General features: G+C 43.2%; 1 protein-coding gene across 2 annotated transcripts in view; it reads right to left on the bottom strand.

The window, feature by feature from the left end:
• Window positions 1–17574, bottom strand: part of mvp (major vault protein) — a 36386-nt gene extending 18812 nt beyond the window's left edge. Inside the window, exons 1-9 of one of the 2 annotated variants that reach the window (XM_056287442.1) lie at window positions 17432–17574; window positions 14159–14325; window positions 11330–11525; window positions 10799–10922; window positions 9386–9517; window positions 9199–9293; window positions 5419–5655; window positions 3661–3786; window positions 2155–2376 (exon numbers count right to left, since the gene is read on the bottom strand). In XM_056287442.1, the coding sequence (XP_056143417.1) occupies window positions 2155–2376; window positions 3661–3786; window positions 5419–5655; window positions 9199–9293; window positions 9386–9517; window positions 10799–10922; window positions 11330–11525; window positions 14159–14325 (1299 nt within the window). In that variant the 5' untranslated portion in view covers window positions 17432–17574. The remainder of the gene's footprint in view (window positions 1–2154; window positions 2377–3660; window positions 3787–5418; window positions 5656–9198; window positions 9294–9385; window positions 9518–10798; window positions 10923–11329; window positions 11526–14158; window positions 14326–17431) is intronic. The other variant, XM_056287443.1, reaches the window with a different exon arrangement.
• Between the last annotated feature and the right edge of the window lie 469 nt (window positions 17575–18043).

The following is an 18043-nucleotide window of genomic DNA, read 5'->3' as shown; positions in this document are numbered from 1 at the left end:
GATGGATAAAAGATGAATAAATATACTGATTCGTTACAGCTCTGAACAACGTGCTTAGCTATTAAATACCCTGACAAGCAATAGTAATTGTTTGGCAGCTACACATATTCAACACATATTCAGACTACAAGGAGACATAGATCCAAACTACAAAAAAACTACAAAAACACATATCCAACATATCAAAAAAAAAAATTCACTGTCCAAGAGAGTGAATGCCAGAATGACTGTCGGAACTGGCAGTTTGCATGGGCTAGCGGTTAGCTTAGCCTGCTCTGCTTCCACATCCTGTCAGACCTTCCTCGGTGTTTCCTCCTGGGGCACAGCTCCAGGCAGGGCCATGGTCCCTGCGCCCACCGGACACAGCAGACCAGGCTCCCCCAGCCGATCCAGCGCCAGCTCTCCCAGCCAGACACCTTCCACACACCTCCCCACACTCCACACGATTTCACCAAAAACACAGTCAACACTAGGCAAGGCTGCCGCCAGACCGCCCTCGGTATTATTGGAACCGCCGGTCTGCATGGGCTAGCAGTTAGTTTAGCCTGCCCTGCTTTCATGTCATGTCAGACCACAGATCCAAGCAGAACCGTGGTCCCTGCGCTCACAGGATGCAGCAGACCAAGCCCTCCCAGCCATCCAACAAAGACACAAACTTAGACATGGACAAAGACACTGCATGGACAGTAGTGGGTGAGGCTGCCGCAAATGTAAGTTCACGCCGCCACCGTCCCACACCAGAAGCGGAAGATAAGTATGCACACTAATGAGCCAAAACATTATGACCACCTGCCTGGTACGCTGTTGGTCATCCATGTGCCACCAAAACAGCGCTGACCCGCTGAGGCATGGACTCTATAAGATCCCTGAAGGTGTCCTGTGGTATCTGGCACCAAAACATTAACAGCAGATCCTTCAATTCCTGTAAGTTGCAAGGTGGAGCCGCTATGGATCGCACTTATAGGTACAGCACATCCCACAGATGCTCGGATGGAGATCTGGAGAATTTGGAGGCCGGGACAACACCTTGAACACTTCGTCATGTTCCTCAAACCATTCCCGAACAATGTGTGTAGTGTGGCAGGGTGCATTATCCTGCTGAAAGAGGCCACTGCCATCAGGGAATACCATGGCAATGAAGGGGTATACCTGTTCTGCAACATTGTTTGGGTAGGTGGCACATGTCAAATTGATGTCCACATGGTTTCCCAGGGTTTCCCAGCAGAACATTGTCCAGAGCATCACACTCCCGCCACTAGCTTGTCGTCTTCCCACAGTACATCCTGGTGCAATCACATCCCCAGGTAAATGGCGCACATGTACACAGCCATCCACATGATCTAAAAGAAAACGGGACTCATCAAACCAGGTGACCTTCTTTCACTGCTCCAAGGTCCAGTTCTGATGCTTGTTTGCACATTGTAGGCACTTTCGACGGTGGACAGAGGTCATCATGGACCCTCTGACCAGTCTGCAGCTACGCAGCCCCATATGCAGCAGGCTGTGATGCACTGTGTGTTATGACACACTCCAACCGTAACCATCACTTAAATTTTCTGTGCCACAGTAGACCTTCTGTTGGTTCGGACCAGATGGGATAGCCGTCATTACCCTTGGACATCGATGAGCCTTGGGCACCAAACACCCTGTCACCTGTGTGTGGTTTGTCCCTCCTCGGACCACTACTGGTAGGTACTCACCACTGCTGACTGGGAGCACCCCACAAGCCTTGTTGTTTCAAACAAGCTCTGACCCAGTCATCTGGCCATAACAATTTGGCCCTCATCAAAGTCGCTCAGGTCTTTATTCCTCCCCATTTCTCCTGCATCCAGCACATTGACTACAAGAACTGATTGTTTGCTTACCATCTAATCAACCCAGACCTTGACATGTGCTCTTGTTTGGAGATGATTAACGTTATTTGGTTTACCTGCAAGCAGTCATAATGTTTTGGCTCATCATTGTACATATGAGGGAGTGAATGAGTGTGTGTGTGTGTGTGTGTGTGTGTGTGCGCAGATGCACGCACATGTGTGTACTGTCTAGTGAAATCAAAAACCTGAAAATAAGATACTCACAAATGAGTGAATGAATAAAGAAAGAAAGAAAGAAAGAAAGAAACAAACAAACAGCAACCCAGGCCCAGACGCTCACCTTCCCCGTCTTGATGTCCCTGACATAGATCCCTTCATTCTCATCCAACGGAATAGCATGGCGTTTCACCAGAACCTCCACAGCGGTGGGGGGCACATACTCTATGGGGCCGCGCAGCATCCAGCGGTCTCCCGGCCGACGGAGGATCCCGCTCCTCCGCGAACGCTTGGCCCTCTCCTGGCCCAGCTCTTCCTCATCTGATTCCTCGTCTATGGTTTGCTGCTGGCAGACAGAGCGGGAGAGAGAGATGAGGAGGAAGGAGATAAGGGTTAGTGTGGCGATGCACTGGAGCGAGGAGGGATGATGGGGGTCAAGAGTACGGGGGCAAGGGGGCTTGAGTGAGGAGCTGAGGAGGAGAGAAATACAATGGGGAGAATGAAGGAGAAATGGAAGAATGGGGAGATGGATGGAGGGATGGGGGATTTTAAGAGAAATTGGACCATGGAGGAATGAGTAGACCAAAGGAGAGACACAGGGATCGCTGGTTCGAATCCCCGTGTTATCTTCGGCTTGGCCAGGTGTTCCTACAGACAAAATTGGCCGTGTCTGTGGGTGGGAAGCCGGATGTGGGTATGTGTCCTGTTTGCTGCACTAGCGCCCCCTCTGGTCAGTCGGGGCGCCTGTTCGAGGAGAAGGGGGAACTGGGGGGAATAGCGTGATACTCCCATGCACTATGTCCCCTTGGCGAAACTCCTCACTGTCAGGTGAAAAGAAGCAGCTGGTGACTCCACACGTATCGGAGGAGGCATGTGGTAGTCTAGGGCCCTCCCCGGATTGGCAGAGGGGGTGGAGCAGTGACCAGGATGGCTCGGAAAACAGGGTAATTGGCCAAGTACAACTGGGGAGAAAAAGGGGGGTGGGGGGGGAATCCAAATGCTAATCCGACTGTAAACAATGATGGGCACACGGAAGAGGAAGTCCTCATAGGAAACAGAAGTGGGCAGCCAGCAGCTACACCAGAAGCCCCGAAATATTGGCTGTTGTCCCCGAGACTGGGATCAGACAGAGGTGGACATGTGACGAGAAGAGATGAGGACATTTTGTTTATGTTTTTTTTTTCTTAATTATAATGTGAGTTAGGTTGAGATTGTGATAGGTTAAGGTTAGAAATGATGAGGATAGATATATTTCAGGGTCAGAACCACAGTGGAAGGTCCTCAAGACTGGATGTAGTGCTTGTGTGTGTGTGTGTGTGTGTGTGTGTGTGTGTGTGTGTGTGTGTGTATAATATGAATTCTTCAGGAGAATTCTTCTCCTGTCACCAACCGGTTACACCAGACTATCTGTCCAAACCAGTGCAAAGTACACATTATTTTCTAAGGGCCATTTTCACTTGCCCCAACAACCATTTCTTATCCCGACACACCCCTCTCCTCATACATCACAGAATGATGCATACACATGCTATGACACCCAGAGTTCAACAAACATGTAGATTAAATTAATACAATACACTGACGTGGGTGTAGTGTTCTGGCATAAAATGGCAAGTTCATTTCTTCTCACCAGCTCTGTGTCGTTGAAGGCCTCCACAGCCCTCAGCACCAAGCCCTCCTCCTCTGACAGCACGTACACATCCTGGATGCCCTGCTCCAATGACTCCCCCGGCTGCAGGAAGAATGAGCGCTCACCCTGATAGAGAGAGAGAGAGAGAAATAAAAAAGTTCAATACAAAGTCAATTAACTAGATCTGAAAAACAGCATGTTTACACGTTATGTATCATTGATGTAAATTAAGTAAAAACTGAGTTAATGTGATTTTTTTTTGGCATAAGCTGTTAAATGGGTGCATCATATGAAAGGGGAAATATGCTAATAAGCTAACAAAAAGTCCCTTTTCATTTAAAGTTGTCTTAAAAGCGGTTCTTTTTTAGGGTTTTATTGTATGGGAATGGAGATGTCCAATTTTATGCGAAACTGATTAATGCATTAAAATAAAGCTAAGAGAGGGTTGTTGTAGAAATGTAGTTACTATATTTGAAGAGTCCTTTTTGAACATGCTTAATATATTTTTTTGCAATTAGGAAAATTCCTTAGCACTAAATTTGGAAAGGTTAGCATATCAACTTATATACTATGTGTTACACAGCCTGATATAAATCAACGTATTTATTGTGAGTGTACTTTGTTACATAATCTGGTTAGCAATACATGAGCATTTCCTGTGAACAACCCCAGTTAGAATATGTTCACAATATTCAGCTTTTTGAAAAATAGAAGTGGTCAGCACGCTCTTTAATTAAAAGGTACATATTGGATTGTCTATATGGAAAATGCAAAATGTAAACAAATGCTTTGGTAAAAACAGTGTCTAGCTAAGTTCACCTTCCCAAAGGTTTCAGTTCAACATTTTAGAGTATCACACACACTGACCACAAGGTGTGGCTTTGTACCATGTATCACAACATTTACATGCAGAAGTAGAAATGGAATAAAATTTGATGGCAGCCATTACCAAACAAACTGTCAATGTGCAACAGCTGTGTGGTGTGAGTTTCTCTTAAGCATATGAGAGCTGTAGCTGAGGGCTCTATCTTACACCTGGTGCAAAGCGGCACCAAACGCAACACAAGCGTCTTTGCTAGTTTCAGACTGACGCAGCTGTCATTTTCCTGTCCAGCAACCATGTTGTTTAAATAGCAAATGTACTTGCGCCCATCTGAGCCCTCAAGGGCATGTTGATCTTACAATGAGGTGTGGTCAGGTGCATTGTTGGGGCATTGCTATCTCTAGGCAGCGGAAAGTGATTGCACAATGGACCAACAAAAACCTGGGGCCTCATGTATCAATCATTACTATGGGCAAATTTGTTCTTACACACCCATGGTGTGTAATTTTTTTTAGCCCAGGCAGTAGCAAAGTATGATGGTTATTTGTAATTCCTTCCTCCCAACATCTATTGTCACACACAATAACACACCTATGATTAAACTTTGGAGACTAAATACAACCCCTTTGAACCATGCGCCTTACTTTGCGCTCAGATTATCCGCCATTAAACTAGCAAAAGTGGATTTGGATATGCTCTAAATGTACTTGCACCATGCGCTTTAGACTGTGTGCTTACATTGTTAAAATACAGCCCTGAGTGCTGCTTACTGATGGTAGCAGCCACTGCAGCTTTGGTTTTAAGGACATGAATGACCTACTTTTTCTTTAACAAGAAGAACAGGTTGAGACTGCACTTTTCACCACAAAGGAAGTGAGAGAAAAAAATAGTTCAGTGAATGTCTGTGAAAAACCAGAGTGAGAGTTAGCCCATACCTTAACCACCCTCTTCTGACCCAGCTGGGGTTTCCCGTCAGGCCCCACGGGGTCCAGGATCACGCAGTATTGCCGGCTGCTTAGCGTGGTTACATTCACCACGCCCACCACCTCCTCTGCCACCGAGGGGATGTGCGCCTCCCTGTCAGCTATAGTGACGAGCCACTCCTCCCCTGTACGCCGATCACGCCCACCCGCATCCCTGAAGGGTAGCAGAGCACGCACGTGTAGAGCTTTCTGAGAGAGAGAGAGACAGAGAGTTATTTTCAGTGAAAGGTTGCATGGTGATATATTCTATTGTACAATCTTTATTACAATGTGTGAACACATCAGTCAGACAAGAGAGAGATGGACAAAGAGAGAGAATTCACAAATGTGTGTGAGTGTGTGTGTGTTGTATAAATAATTGAGCCTATAATTGAGCATTTGATATAAACAAGGCAAGGCAAATTTATTTATATAGCACATTTCAGCATCAAGGCAATTCAAAGTGCTTTACATAAAACATAAAAGGCATTAAGAGAAGCAACATAAGGCAGTAAAAAGATATTTAAAACAAATAAAAAGAGTAAAAGTTACAGTGAAGTGTAAGATGAGAATCAAAAGCTTCAACTTTTATTTAATAAAAGGAAGCGGTAAAGAGAAAAGTCTTCAGTCTTGATTTTTAAAAAACTGAGTTACAGCAGACTTGCAGTTTTCTGGGAGTTTGTTCCAGATACACTACCGTTCAAAAGTTTGGGTTCACCCAAACAATTTCGTGTTTTCCATGAAAAGTCACACTTATTCACCACCATATGTTGTGAAATGAATAGAAAATAGAGTCAAGACATTGACAAGGTTAGAAATAATGATTTGTATTTGAAATAAGATTTTTTTTACATCAAACTTTGCTTTCGTCAAAGAATCCTCCATTTGCAGCAATTACAGCATTGCAGACCTTTGGCATTCTAGCTGTTAATTTGTTGAGGTAATCTGGAGAAATTGCACCCCACGCTTCCAGAAGCAGCTCCCACAAGTTGGATTGGTTGGATGGGCACTTCTTTGAGCAGATTGAGTTTCTGGAGCATCACATTTGTGGGGTCAATTAAACGCTCAAAATGGCCAGAAAAAGAGAACTTTCATCTGAAACTCGACAGTCTATTCTTGTTCTTAGAAATGAAGGCTATTCCATGCGAGAAATTGCTAAGAAATTGAAGATTTCCTACACCGGTGTGTACTACTCCCTTCAGAGGACAGCACAAACAGGCTCTAACAGGTACTATTTAATGAAGATGCCAGTTGGGGACCTGTGAGGCGTCTGTTTCTCAAACTAGAGACTCTAATGTACTTATCTTCTTGCTCAGTTGTGCAACGCGGCCTCCCACTTCTTTTTCTACTCTGGTTAGAGCCTGTTTGTGCTGTCCTCTGAAGGGAGTAGTACACACCGGTGTAGGAAATCTTCAATTTCTTAGCAATTTCTCGCATGGAATAGCCTTCATTTCTAAGAACAAGAATAGACTGTCGAGTTTCAGATGAAAGTTCTCTTTTTCTGGCCATTTTGAGCGTTTAATTGACCCCACAAATGTGATGCTCCAGAAACTCAATCTGCTCAAAGAAGTGCCCATCCAACCAATCCAACTTGTGGGAGCTGCTTCTGGAAGCGTGGGGTGCAATTTCTCCAGATTACCTCAACAAATTAACAGCTAGAATGCCAAAGGTCTGCAATGCTGTAATTGCTGCAAATGGAGGATTCTTTGACGAAAGCAAAGTTTGATGTAAAAAAAATCTTATTTCAAATACAAATCATTATTTCTAACCTTGTCAATGTCTTGACTCTATTTTCTATTCATTTCACAACATATGGTGGTGAATAAGTGTGACTTTTCATGGAAAACACAAAATTGTTTGGGTGATCCCAAACTTTTGAACGGTAGTGTACATGGTGCATAAAAACTGAAAGCTACCTCTCCATGTTTAGGTTTGACTCTGGGGACAGAAACAGACCTGTCCCTAGACGATCTGAGCGGTCTGGAAGGTTCATAGTGTAGCTGTAGATCAGAAATGTATTTTGGCCCTAAACAACTCAGTGCTTTATAAACCAACAGCAGAGTTTGAAAATCAGTTCTTTGATAGACAGGAAGCCAGTGTAGCGACCTCATGACTGGATTGATGTGAGCCACTCTTTTGGTTGTAGTAAGGCAGTGGTGCCCAACTCTGCTCCTGGAGAGCTAACCCCCTGCCGGTTTAACCCTGATTTTAACACATCTGATTCAATTAAACAAGATCTTGGTCAGTAGGTAATTAGTAGAATCGGGTGTGTTAAATTAGAGTTGGAGTGAAAAACGGCAGGATGGTAGCTCTCCAGGAGCAGGGTTGGGCACCACTGTAGTAAGGACTCGAACAGCAGCATTCTGAAGCAACTGCAGCTGTTTCATCGCTTTTTTAGAAAGACCTGCAAAGACACCATTACAGTAGTAGAGTCGACTGAAGATAAATGCATGGACAAATTTTTCCAAATCCTGCTGAGACATAAATCCTTTAGTTCTTGATATATTCTTCAGGTGATAGTAGGCTGACTTTATAAATGTCTTCATGTGGTTATCTAAATGCAGGTCTGACTCCATGACCATACCAAGATTTCTGGCTTAGTTCGTGGTTTTTAAAATTACCGATTGTAGATGAATGCTGACTCTTAATCGTTCTTCCCTTGCTCCAAAGACAAATACTTCAGTTTTATCTTTGTTTAATTGAAGAACATTCTGAGACATCCAATCATTAATTTGTTCAAATCACTTACTCAGTGCTTGTATGGGATTATAGTCCCCTGGTGATATGGTTATGTAAATCTGCGTGTCATCTGCATAATTATGGTAAGATTTTGTTGTTTTCCATAATCTGGATGAGTGGGAGCATATAGAAGTGAAACAGAAGTGGTCCCAGAATGGAGCCTTGGGGAACTCCACATGTCATTTTTGTACACTCAGATTTGTAATTACCTATAGACACAAAGTAGTCCCTGTCCTTTAAGTAGGATTCAAACCAGTTTAGTGCTGTGCCAGAAAGTTCCACCCAGTTTTCCAATTTGGTCTAGTAATATGTTGTAATCAACTGTGTCAAATGCAGCACTGAGATCCAATAATACCAGGACTGAGATTCTGCCACTGTCTGCATTTAAGCAGATGTCATTAAAGACCTTAACAAGAGCAGTCTCTGTGCTGTAGTGTGGTGGAAATCCAGACCAGAAGACATAGAAACAATTGTTTAGTGCCAAAAAGTTGTTGAGCTACAGGAAAACAGCCTTTTCAGTGATTTTGCTTAAAAATGTGAGGTTCGAAATCAGCCTATAACTGTTCATTAGTGAAGTTTCTAGATTATTCTTTTTTAAGAGTGGCTTGATGACTACAGTTTTCAGGGCCTGTGGGAAAAGACCTGAGGGAAGAGACGTGTTGACAATTTGTAGAAGATCTGAGGACATGCAATTAGAAACATTTTTGAAAAAGCCTGTTGGCAAAATATCAAGGCAGAAGGAGGAGGATTTCAGATGTTGTATAATGTCTCCCAAGTTTTTATGGTTGATGGGATCAAATTGTGACATGCTATTTGAATTGACTTTAAACAAGTAAATTAATCTTTTAAAAAATGCTGTCAAATCCTCTAGCATTCTGTTTTACCACTGAAGGAAATAAGTTAATTGTGTATGTAGCAATACAAAGGTCAAGTTTGTCATGCCAATAAAGAACAATGACTATGAGAGAGAGAGAAAGAGAGAGAGAGAGAGGGAGGTGTAAAGGTTGCAGTCACCTTGTCAGTTAGAATGAATGCGTTGACGATGTCAAGAACTTCTTCATGGGCTCCAGGCAGATACGGCCCCACCTTGCTCACTTGCCACACTTCGCCTGAGACAACACATAGGTGGACAGATAAATAATTAAGAAATAATTCTTTAAGCTCAGTTTAGACAGTAAAATTCTACTCTTTTCCATCTCACCTGTGACTCTGCGGACCCCTCCTCTGTCCATGCCCTCCTTGCGGGCCCTAAGGAGGATGGCTTGGTTCTCTCTGATCACTGTGGCTTTAATGGTCTCCACCACCACCACCTCCTTCCTAGGGATGTAGGTCCCTGTCAGGGTCAGAGTTCAAAGGTCACCATGAAGAGTCTATCACAAAAGGAGCCTTTTTGGTTTTATTCCTGGTGACTAAATGAAGATTTAGACAAAAGTCCTCTCTCATTAATGTGTTGGGTCTTTAGCTTAATAATTTGTGATTTATTTTGTGTGTGTGTGGGGGGGGGGGGTCGGAAGGGGGTTAAAATTTCATATCGTCAAAGTTTTGTATATTTGTATTATATTGTTCTAGTCTTTTTCTATGCATTATTTTCATATGTGATATTCTATATGTCCATTCAGACAAGAAGGTTAGACAAGATGGCAGCCATTAATCAAACACAACCATGTCTCTTTTCTTTTTTTGGATTTTTTCCCCTTTTCTCCCCAATTGTACTTGGCCAATTACCCCACTCTTCCAAGCTGTCGCGGTCGCTGCTCCACCCCCCCTGTCGATCTGGGGAGGGGTGCAGCCTACCACATGCCTCCTCCGATATATGTGGAGTCACCAGCCGCTTCTTTTCACCTGATAGTGAGGCGTTTCGCCAGGGGGACGTAGTGCATGGGAGGCTCACACTATTCCCTCCGGTTCCCCCTCTTCCCCGAACAGGCTCCTGACCGACCAGAGGAGGCGCTAGTGCAGTGACCAGGACACATACCCACATCTGGTTTCCCACCTGCAGACACGGCCAATTGTGTCTGTAGGGACCACTGACCAAGCTGGAGGTAACACGGGGATTCGAACCGTTGATCTCCGTGCCACGCCACCCGGACACCCCTAACAACCTTATCTCTATGCAACTACGTATGCAGCTACCTGCATTGTCCCCTGTACCCTGAGGACTGCTAAGTGGGGCCTCCACATGGTAAATAAAGGCTTTTTAATAATCTAGGGGGGAGATAACCAGAGCCTCCCCCCCCCATCACCATGAAGAGATTAATTCATGAATGATGATCTCACAAATAGTTGCCATGAAAGTTGAACTCACAATCAGTGACCGAAACCAAGGAAGGAACTAAACTCAAACAAAACGCTTCAAATCAGAAAAAAGAACAAAAGAAAAAAAAATTGTGTCCAAGTGGCAAAAGGCTGGGGACATTTTAGAGAAACCTTCTCATCAATGTTTATGAATTACATGAAATTAAACCATTTACCAGTGAACTTACTAATGCGTGTTTGTTTGTGTGATTGTATTTTGTGTTTTGTGTATCTGAATCCATGTTTGTTTTGCAGGACAGCTGAAACAAAATATTTCAGTGCAGCTAGATTAAAATCGCCTCAAAGAGCGGCCACACACCGGGCCCTTCGAAGAGCCACTCATCTCCGGCCACCCTCTTCTCCCCGTTTTCCTCCTCAAAGTCCAGCAAAGCTTGAAGACGCAGTGCAGTGTCTGCAGACACTATCTGCAGAGGCGTCACATCCTGCGAGACAGAGACAGGCATCGATGGATCACATTACAGAAAGCAATGCACACGCGCACACACACACACACACACACAGAAGGAGAGAGAGAGAGAAAGAGAGAGAGAAAGAGACAAAAAGGAGGAGAATCAGAAAAATATCCTGTCATCAAGATTTGCTCAAGAGCACATTTTAAGTTGTACTTAAGCAGGTATAGTGAGCACTTCTTAACTTTCTTTGCCCAAATTGTAGGCAAGGACCTTCCATAACACTAAAGGATCCTTCCGGTTTTACTGTAATTTTGGCTCAAGTTTAATCAACATTTAAAAACTACGAAAATAAGGTCAGATTGTAAAAAAACGGAATCATCCTTTAACTTTCTGTCACACAACCTGAGATGACCGCAGCCAACAGCTGTGCCACAGACCTGTTGGATCTCCTCTCCGGGGTAAAGGGGGAAGGGATCCTGGGTCAGCCGAATCTCCAGGTCAGCATGGCGAAGTTTGGCCTGACCGGACTGGTCGAAGAGCACCTGACCGTTGTCATCACGGGCAACAGGGTTGATGATCACACAGAAGTGGCGTGGCGGCACCATGGTCATACGTGCAGGACGGAAAAGCACTCTGGGAATTAAAAGTAGCGAAGATTCAAATTAAAACACCCGAGAGAAATCAGGTGGTGACCATGTTTGTCTAATTTAGCTTTATCTAACTCTATCCAAAGATTCAGTCCAATGAAAATCATGTTTTACAATCCCATAATATATTTCATTGTTGTCAGTGTTGTTCAGGCATTGAGCTGGCAGTGGAGGTAGTCACAAAGCCGAATCGACGTCTGTGTACAAGGGACACGGGACAACCGACGCTGTTGTGTTACACGTCATGGTGCCTCTGTTTCCAGAATACTGGCAAGTTATGTGAAATCACACACCGGGGCACGATTATGCCACCTTTGTTTGGTTCAGTGTTAAAAAAAACAACGCCGGCGAAAAGATGAGTCTTCATTATGCCGTTATTGCACAATCTCGGTGTAAAAACAAGTTGACCTGCTTTTATCTGTTTTTGTCTGTATTCTAATTGCCAGTGACATGCTGAGTTTGGAAACAATTAGCTTTACCAGGGGCATCCGGGTAGTGTAGCGGTCTATTCACTGGCGTAAATATAGGTGGTGCAGCCGGTGCAGTGGCACCAGGGCCCGTCGCTAGGGGGGGCCCTCAATATTTCTGCATGCATTGTCCTAGTCCAATGTTACGTGTCTGTTTTGAGCATGTGATGATAGCTTGTTTAGTGCACGCAATATCATTTACCTATCTAGCCTACCTAAGTAACATTAGAAAAATAAAATCAAGCAAGCAAGCATGTGTTACACACATAAAAGTGGATGTAAAAAGAGGAAGGAGAGCAAGGAAAAAAAGGAAAGCTGCAATGTGTGCTGCATGCGTGCCAAACCATGCAATCTACCAGGTTTTGAGTCTGATGTGTGCTCCACTGTTACTGTCGAATGACAAGGCTATTAGCTATATTACAGCCTAGTGGCTTTGCTGACTTGTTTCATTGCCTTGTCGACTGATTTGATTAAGAGACCGTCTGTTTAGGTTTCCGAACTCTGTTCGTGGTGCGTCCGCTCTCCGTGGTTCTGAAGTGTAGCCAATCTTTGATGTACTGACCTTTACAATAACTAATCTGTGTAAAATTTGTCTGTGACTTTGATATTTCTATTTTATTTGTTATATTTTATGCTGTGAAGCACTTTGTGATTGTATATCTGTGAAAGGTGCTATACAAATAAATTACTAAAATTACTTACTAAACCCACCTATAGTGGTGGTGGTGTGTGTGTGTGAGTGAGTGAGAGAGAGACGGGGGGGGGGGGGGTTGGGTCTACAAGGGTTGCTTGCACCAGGGCCCATAATAAATATGTTACGCCAGTGGGTCTATTCCATTGCGTACCAACACAGGGATCGGCAGTGTGAATCCCCGTGTTACCTCCGGCTTGGTTGGGCGTCCCTACAGACACAATTGGCTGTGTCTGCGGGTGGGAAGCGGATGTGGGTATATGTCCTGGTCACTGCGCTAGTCCCTCCTCTAGTCAGTCGGGGCGCCCGTTCAAGGCGGACGGGGAACTGGGGAGAATAGCATGATCCTCCCATTTGCTACGTCCCTCTGGCGAAACTCCCCCCTGTCAGGTGAAAAGAAGTGACTGGCAACTCCACACGTATCAGAGGAGGCATATGGTAGTCTGCAGCCCTTGACAGATCGGCAGAGGGGGTGGAGCAGCGAATGGGATGGCTCGGAGGAGTGGGGTGGTTGGCCAAATACAATTGGGGAGAAAAAAAGGGGGGGGAAATCCGAAAAAAAAGAACTGTTTTTGCATAGTGTGGATTCTAGACGCCACAAAACCAGCCATATTGTCTCCGATAATGTCCACAGAAATAAAAAACATCCAACTAAAGCCACTTTGAGGTACTACTTAACACTTCTAGTACATAAAGGGCCTTTCTGCCTTTATAACTGTTAAGAATCATGCTGAGACAAAGGAAATATGACCAAATCTGACTAACCTGATGAGGTGAAACTTATTGCAGCTTTAGCTAGATTATAAAAGGATACCTTAGCCTTATGGCGTCAACCCTTTTCTTTTGCCCATCACTTATAACAGGTCATACTGCAGTAAAAAAACATATTACCATTTTTCCCCCTCCTTTTTCTCCCCAATTGTACCCAGCCAATTACCTCACTCTTCCGAGCTGTCCCGGTCGTTGCTCCACCCCCTCTGCTGATTAGGGGAGGGCTGCAGACTACCACATGCCTCCTCCGATACATGTGGAGTCGCCAGCCACTTCTTTTCACCTGACAGTGAGGAGTTTCGCCAGGGGGACGTAGCATGTGGGAGGATCACGCTACTCCCCCCAGTTCCCCCTCCCTCCTGAACAGGCGCCCCAACCGACCAGAGGAGGCGCTAGTGCTGCGACCAGGACACATACCCACATCCAGCCTCCCACTCACAGACATGGCCAATTGTGTCTGTAGGGGCGCCCGACCAAGCAGGGGGTAACACAGGGATTCGAACTTGCAATCCCTGTGTTGGTAGGCAACAGAATAGACCGCTACACTACCCGGACGCCCCAAAACATATTAATTTGAATATGTCAGCAAATGGCCACTTAACACCATTTGAACTTTACTTTGCAATGAATGTTAATGTACTCTACAACTTAAGATTTTTGAGCCATAATTTCCTTCATCTGACTTCTGACCTTTCATTGTCCTGGCGTATGTAAGTGAGTGGTCCAATCTCCACACGGGCAATGTTGATGTTTAGGTCCAGAACATGGATGTAATGGTGAGGCGGGATACGGATGATTGATGTGTCCATTGGCACCTCAATCTCCTGCCCCTTGTTTCCTCCCTTCATGGACATCATCTAGAAGTAAGAGCACATAGAGGAGAAGCTTAATCTACCAATGATAAAAATGATATTACCAAACCTTGAAAAATATGAACATATGATAATCATATAAAGGCTCAAAATTGCACATATGTATCGATTTTGTGGTGGTAGAACATTTGCCTAGATGAAAATGAATTGGTGAAAACAAATTGTCAAAAATCATGTCTGGAAAACATATTTGAGTAAAGGGTGTGAATACTTATGTACATGCAATATTTCAGTTTTTTATTTTTAATAAATTTGCAAAAATTTCTACAAAACCTTTTTCACGTTGTCATTATGGGGTATTGTATGTAGATTGATGCAAAAAAAAGGAATTTAATCCATTTTGGAATAAGGCTGTAACATAACAAAATGTGGGGAAAGTGAAGGGGTGTGAATACTTGCGGATGCACTGTATATCTGAAGATTGTTGTGTTGTATTGTTGTTACTCTATGTTAAATACATTGAGAGAGCCACGAAACCAGAGTCAAATTCCATGTATGTGCAAACCTACATGGCCAATAAAGATGATTCTGACTTATTCAAAATCTGGGGGCTATTGCAGCAGGCATTGGCACAACTACTATTGTCAGGCAAAAGATCCATCATGCCACCCAAAAAGAAGAACGTGAGTAGAAAAAAAAAGACTCTCTGAAAGTTGCCTTGGATAAAAGCATCTGCTAAATGAGTAAACGGGAAATGAAGTTTGTTAGAAAAGAATTAAAGAAAAAAACAAACTGGCCCTAAAGTCAGACCTTGAGGAACCCCACAGATAACGACAGTTGTGAAAGATCCCCATCGCTGGTTAGGATGTCACTTTGCTAACCAAGGAATTCACTCCATCAGTTTTGAATGCTATGATCTGTAGTTTCAAAGGCAGAAGGATTAAAGTAGAGTTTTCACCCAAATAAAGGGTGCTGGCCACAAAAAAAGTCTTTGTTTAGTTTACAACATTCCTTTACTGAGGGAAAACTTAGACACTCCCATCAGGCATGCACAAAAACAAACACACCAACACAAAACTGAGGATTATACAGACACAGTACAATGTCTACATGATAAATTTTCTGGTCTATCAGTCTCAATCTGTCAGGCTTCTCTTACCTTCTACCACACCCAAAAATCCTCTGACAGTCAACTAGGCTCATTTTAATGGAAACTACAATGGTCAAACACTAAAATCAGAGGAATCGGAGCCATAGCTAGAGTGGCACTGGCATCGCCTGCTGTTTTGGTTCTGTCCAGCCCTGTTACAATGGTACACCTGCCATCTCGTGGTCAGAGATGTGAACAATACAATGACGTAGCACTGCTGTGACGATTCTTCCTGTACAATCTTAGGAATCAATACAATGGTTTTGAAAATTGATACAACATTGTGAAAAATAGTAGCACGATACTCAAGTGTATCTATATTTTTTACATTCCTAGTGATCATGGTACTTTATATAAAGGTGTTAAGACTAATGGGCGAACTTAAATATGTTTTTGTTATTCACGGCTGGGTTGGGACCTTTAATAAAATAAAGTTGCTAAAACCCATGAATTGGTAAAGTATTGGAGTTCATTTGTAAAACATATTGGACTTTTAATCCCTACATGCAGCGCAATAAAACCTCTGGCACAATTGCTCAACTGTTCCTGATAAGGTGGAGGCTTGAAAAATGAAGGGCAGGGGCTTGAGTCATTATCTTTGTTCACGCCTTAAAATACAGATTTAGCACATGAAATGGCTGCCCTTTATATATGTCATGACATTTCAATGCAAATGAAAGATGTTTATTCTTTATGATATGCCAAAGGTTTGCAAAAGTGATGGACTTCACAACTTCAGATGAGCCAAATAAAGCAGCATAGATGGCATCAGTTAATGATTTAATGGTTCAGAAGTCAGTTCAAGATGGGAATCCTAATCCAAAATGATAAGGGACCTTTTGAAATCACACTTAAGAGGCTGCAGAGCGGGTGTGGTAAACCAAGCACCATTAGGAGTCTTGTTGTGTGTTTAGGTGCAACTACTTTCTCTAAACAGACCTCTAAAAATTTCGCAATGACTACCTGTATCAATTAATCAATCAAACTACATACAGCATATTTCATACATTAAAATGCAATGCAATGCATTTTACATTCAGTGGAAATGCTACGATAAAAAGGGAGAGGGAATGATAACATAAAGAAAAGAGGCCGAATAAATAACTAAAAAACTGAAAATATATATATATAACAGAATGGCATCATCCAAATGAGGCTGACTCAACCAGGAAAGACAGAACCCATAGTTTATCAACAGCAAACTAAAGAGCTGATAAACAAAAGTAGAAGAGATGACTCCAGGTAGAAGCACGATAAAAAAAAATTTTTTTAAAGCGTTAAAAGTCAGCAGGGCGTGTAATATATACAGTATATAGTGTTGAGAGAATGATATGTGTCTGTTTAAACCATAGTCAGGTGAAAGTAAAATAATTATATTTTATGGGAAGCATAACTGCAAAATTACAACTAAAAACAGATACATTTTACGTTAAATAGGCCCCTGTCATATCCAAACTCCCAAGACTGTGTGGAAAATATGTGCTGTACATGAGTATGACCACCACCCTTGCCTCTGCTGAAATAGATAGATAAGCTCCATATATGATGTATGTTAACATGTCGACCTGTCTATCAACAGGTGATGCCACGAGTGACTGACAATGAAGAAACTGTTAAATGTGAATATAATTTCTATACCTTATTAATGCCTCTCTATATATGTAATTATATCATAAGCTGTAACCCTACTGTTTCGATTGTATAAACTAAAGTATTGATGATGTAAAAGATTACTTAAACTATAAATAAAGACTGCTCCAAAAAAAATAAAACAAAGTCAGGGAGGGCAAAGTGAGTCATCTCTGCCCAGCCTTGTGACACACCACGTATGTTTACTTGGTCAAAAAAGAATAGGCAGATGTTTTTTCCACAACACGGCACTTCCTGAAAAACTTAATTTCTGGTTTTATAAGCAGACTGGCGTACAGCTCATGAAAAAAAATAATTAAAAAAAATGTCTTGGTATTTGCACTGTGCCCAGACACCGTTCATTTCTCCTACCTTGTCTTTTATTGGGGATAGTACGCAGCTCGGTGGAGTCGTAGACTCGTCCGCGGTCAGACGCGTTTTGATTCGGACTGGTTTTTATTTGACATAAGACTTCTTCCGTCGGTCCGCAGGAGTCGATGACTGGGCGTGCGTAGGTGTCGGGATCCCGGAAACAGGATAGTAACGTGATCTATCAGGGGTTTTTTGTTTTTTTCTGGGGTTGCCAGATTGGGCAGATAGTCCGCCCTGTTGGGCTGTTGAGGTAGAAAAATCGCGACAATTTAAAAAAGGGGGCTGGTCGTGTAATAACTTGGCGGATGCTGATCAAATTAAACCAATAATGAAATGATGATGTATGCTCGTGAGACATATTTGACCCACAGATGGGTTACTAAACGGGCCTTCCAAGAACAGGCCCAGTGGTGGGACCTCAAGGCATCTTATATAGCGCTTTTCTAGATGCAACAGCCACTTTACATTTCTGGTCAAATCTGAATTTCAGACACCTGTTACAAGCCGTTTTCTGTACAATCGCTACCTATTTCGTATGAATAAGGCCACCGAAATGTGATTTACAACGATTAACTTATTCACACGTGTATTACAAAAAGATTTGACATGGAG

This window comes from Lampris incognitus, chromosome 10, assembly GCF_029633865.1.
Source record: "Lampris incognitus isolate fLamInc1 chromosome 10, fLamInc1.hap2, whole genome shotgun sequence".
Lineage (NCBI taxonomy): Eukaryota > Metazoa > Chordata > Actinopteri > Lampriformes > Lampridae > Lampris > Lampris incognitus.
This window is presented reverse-complemented; position numbering and strand designations above follow the sequence as displayed.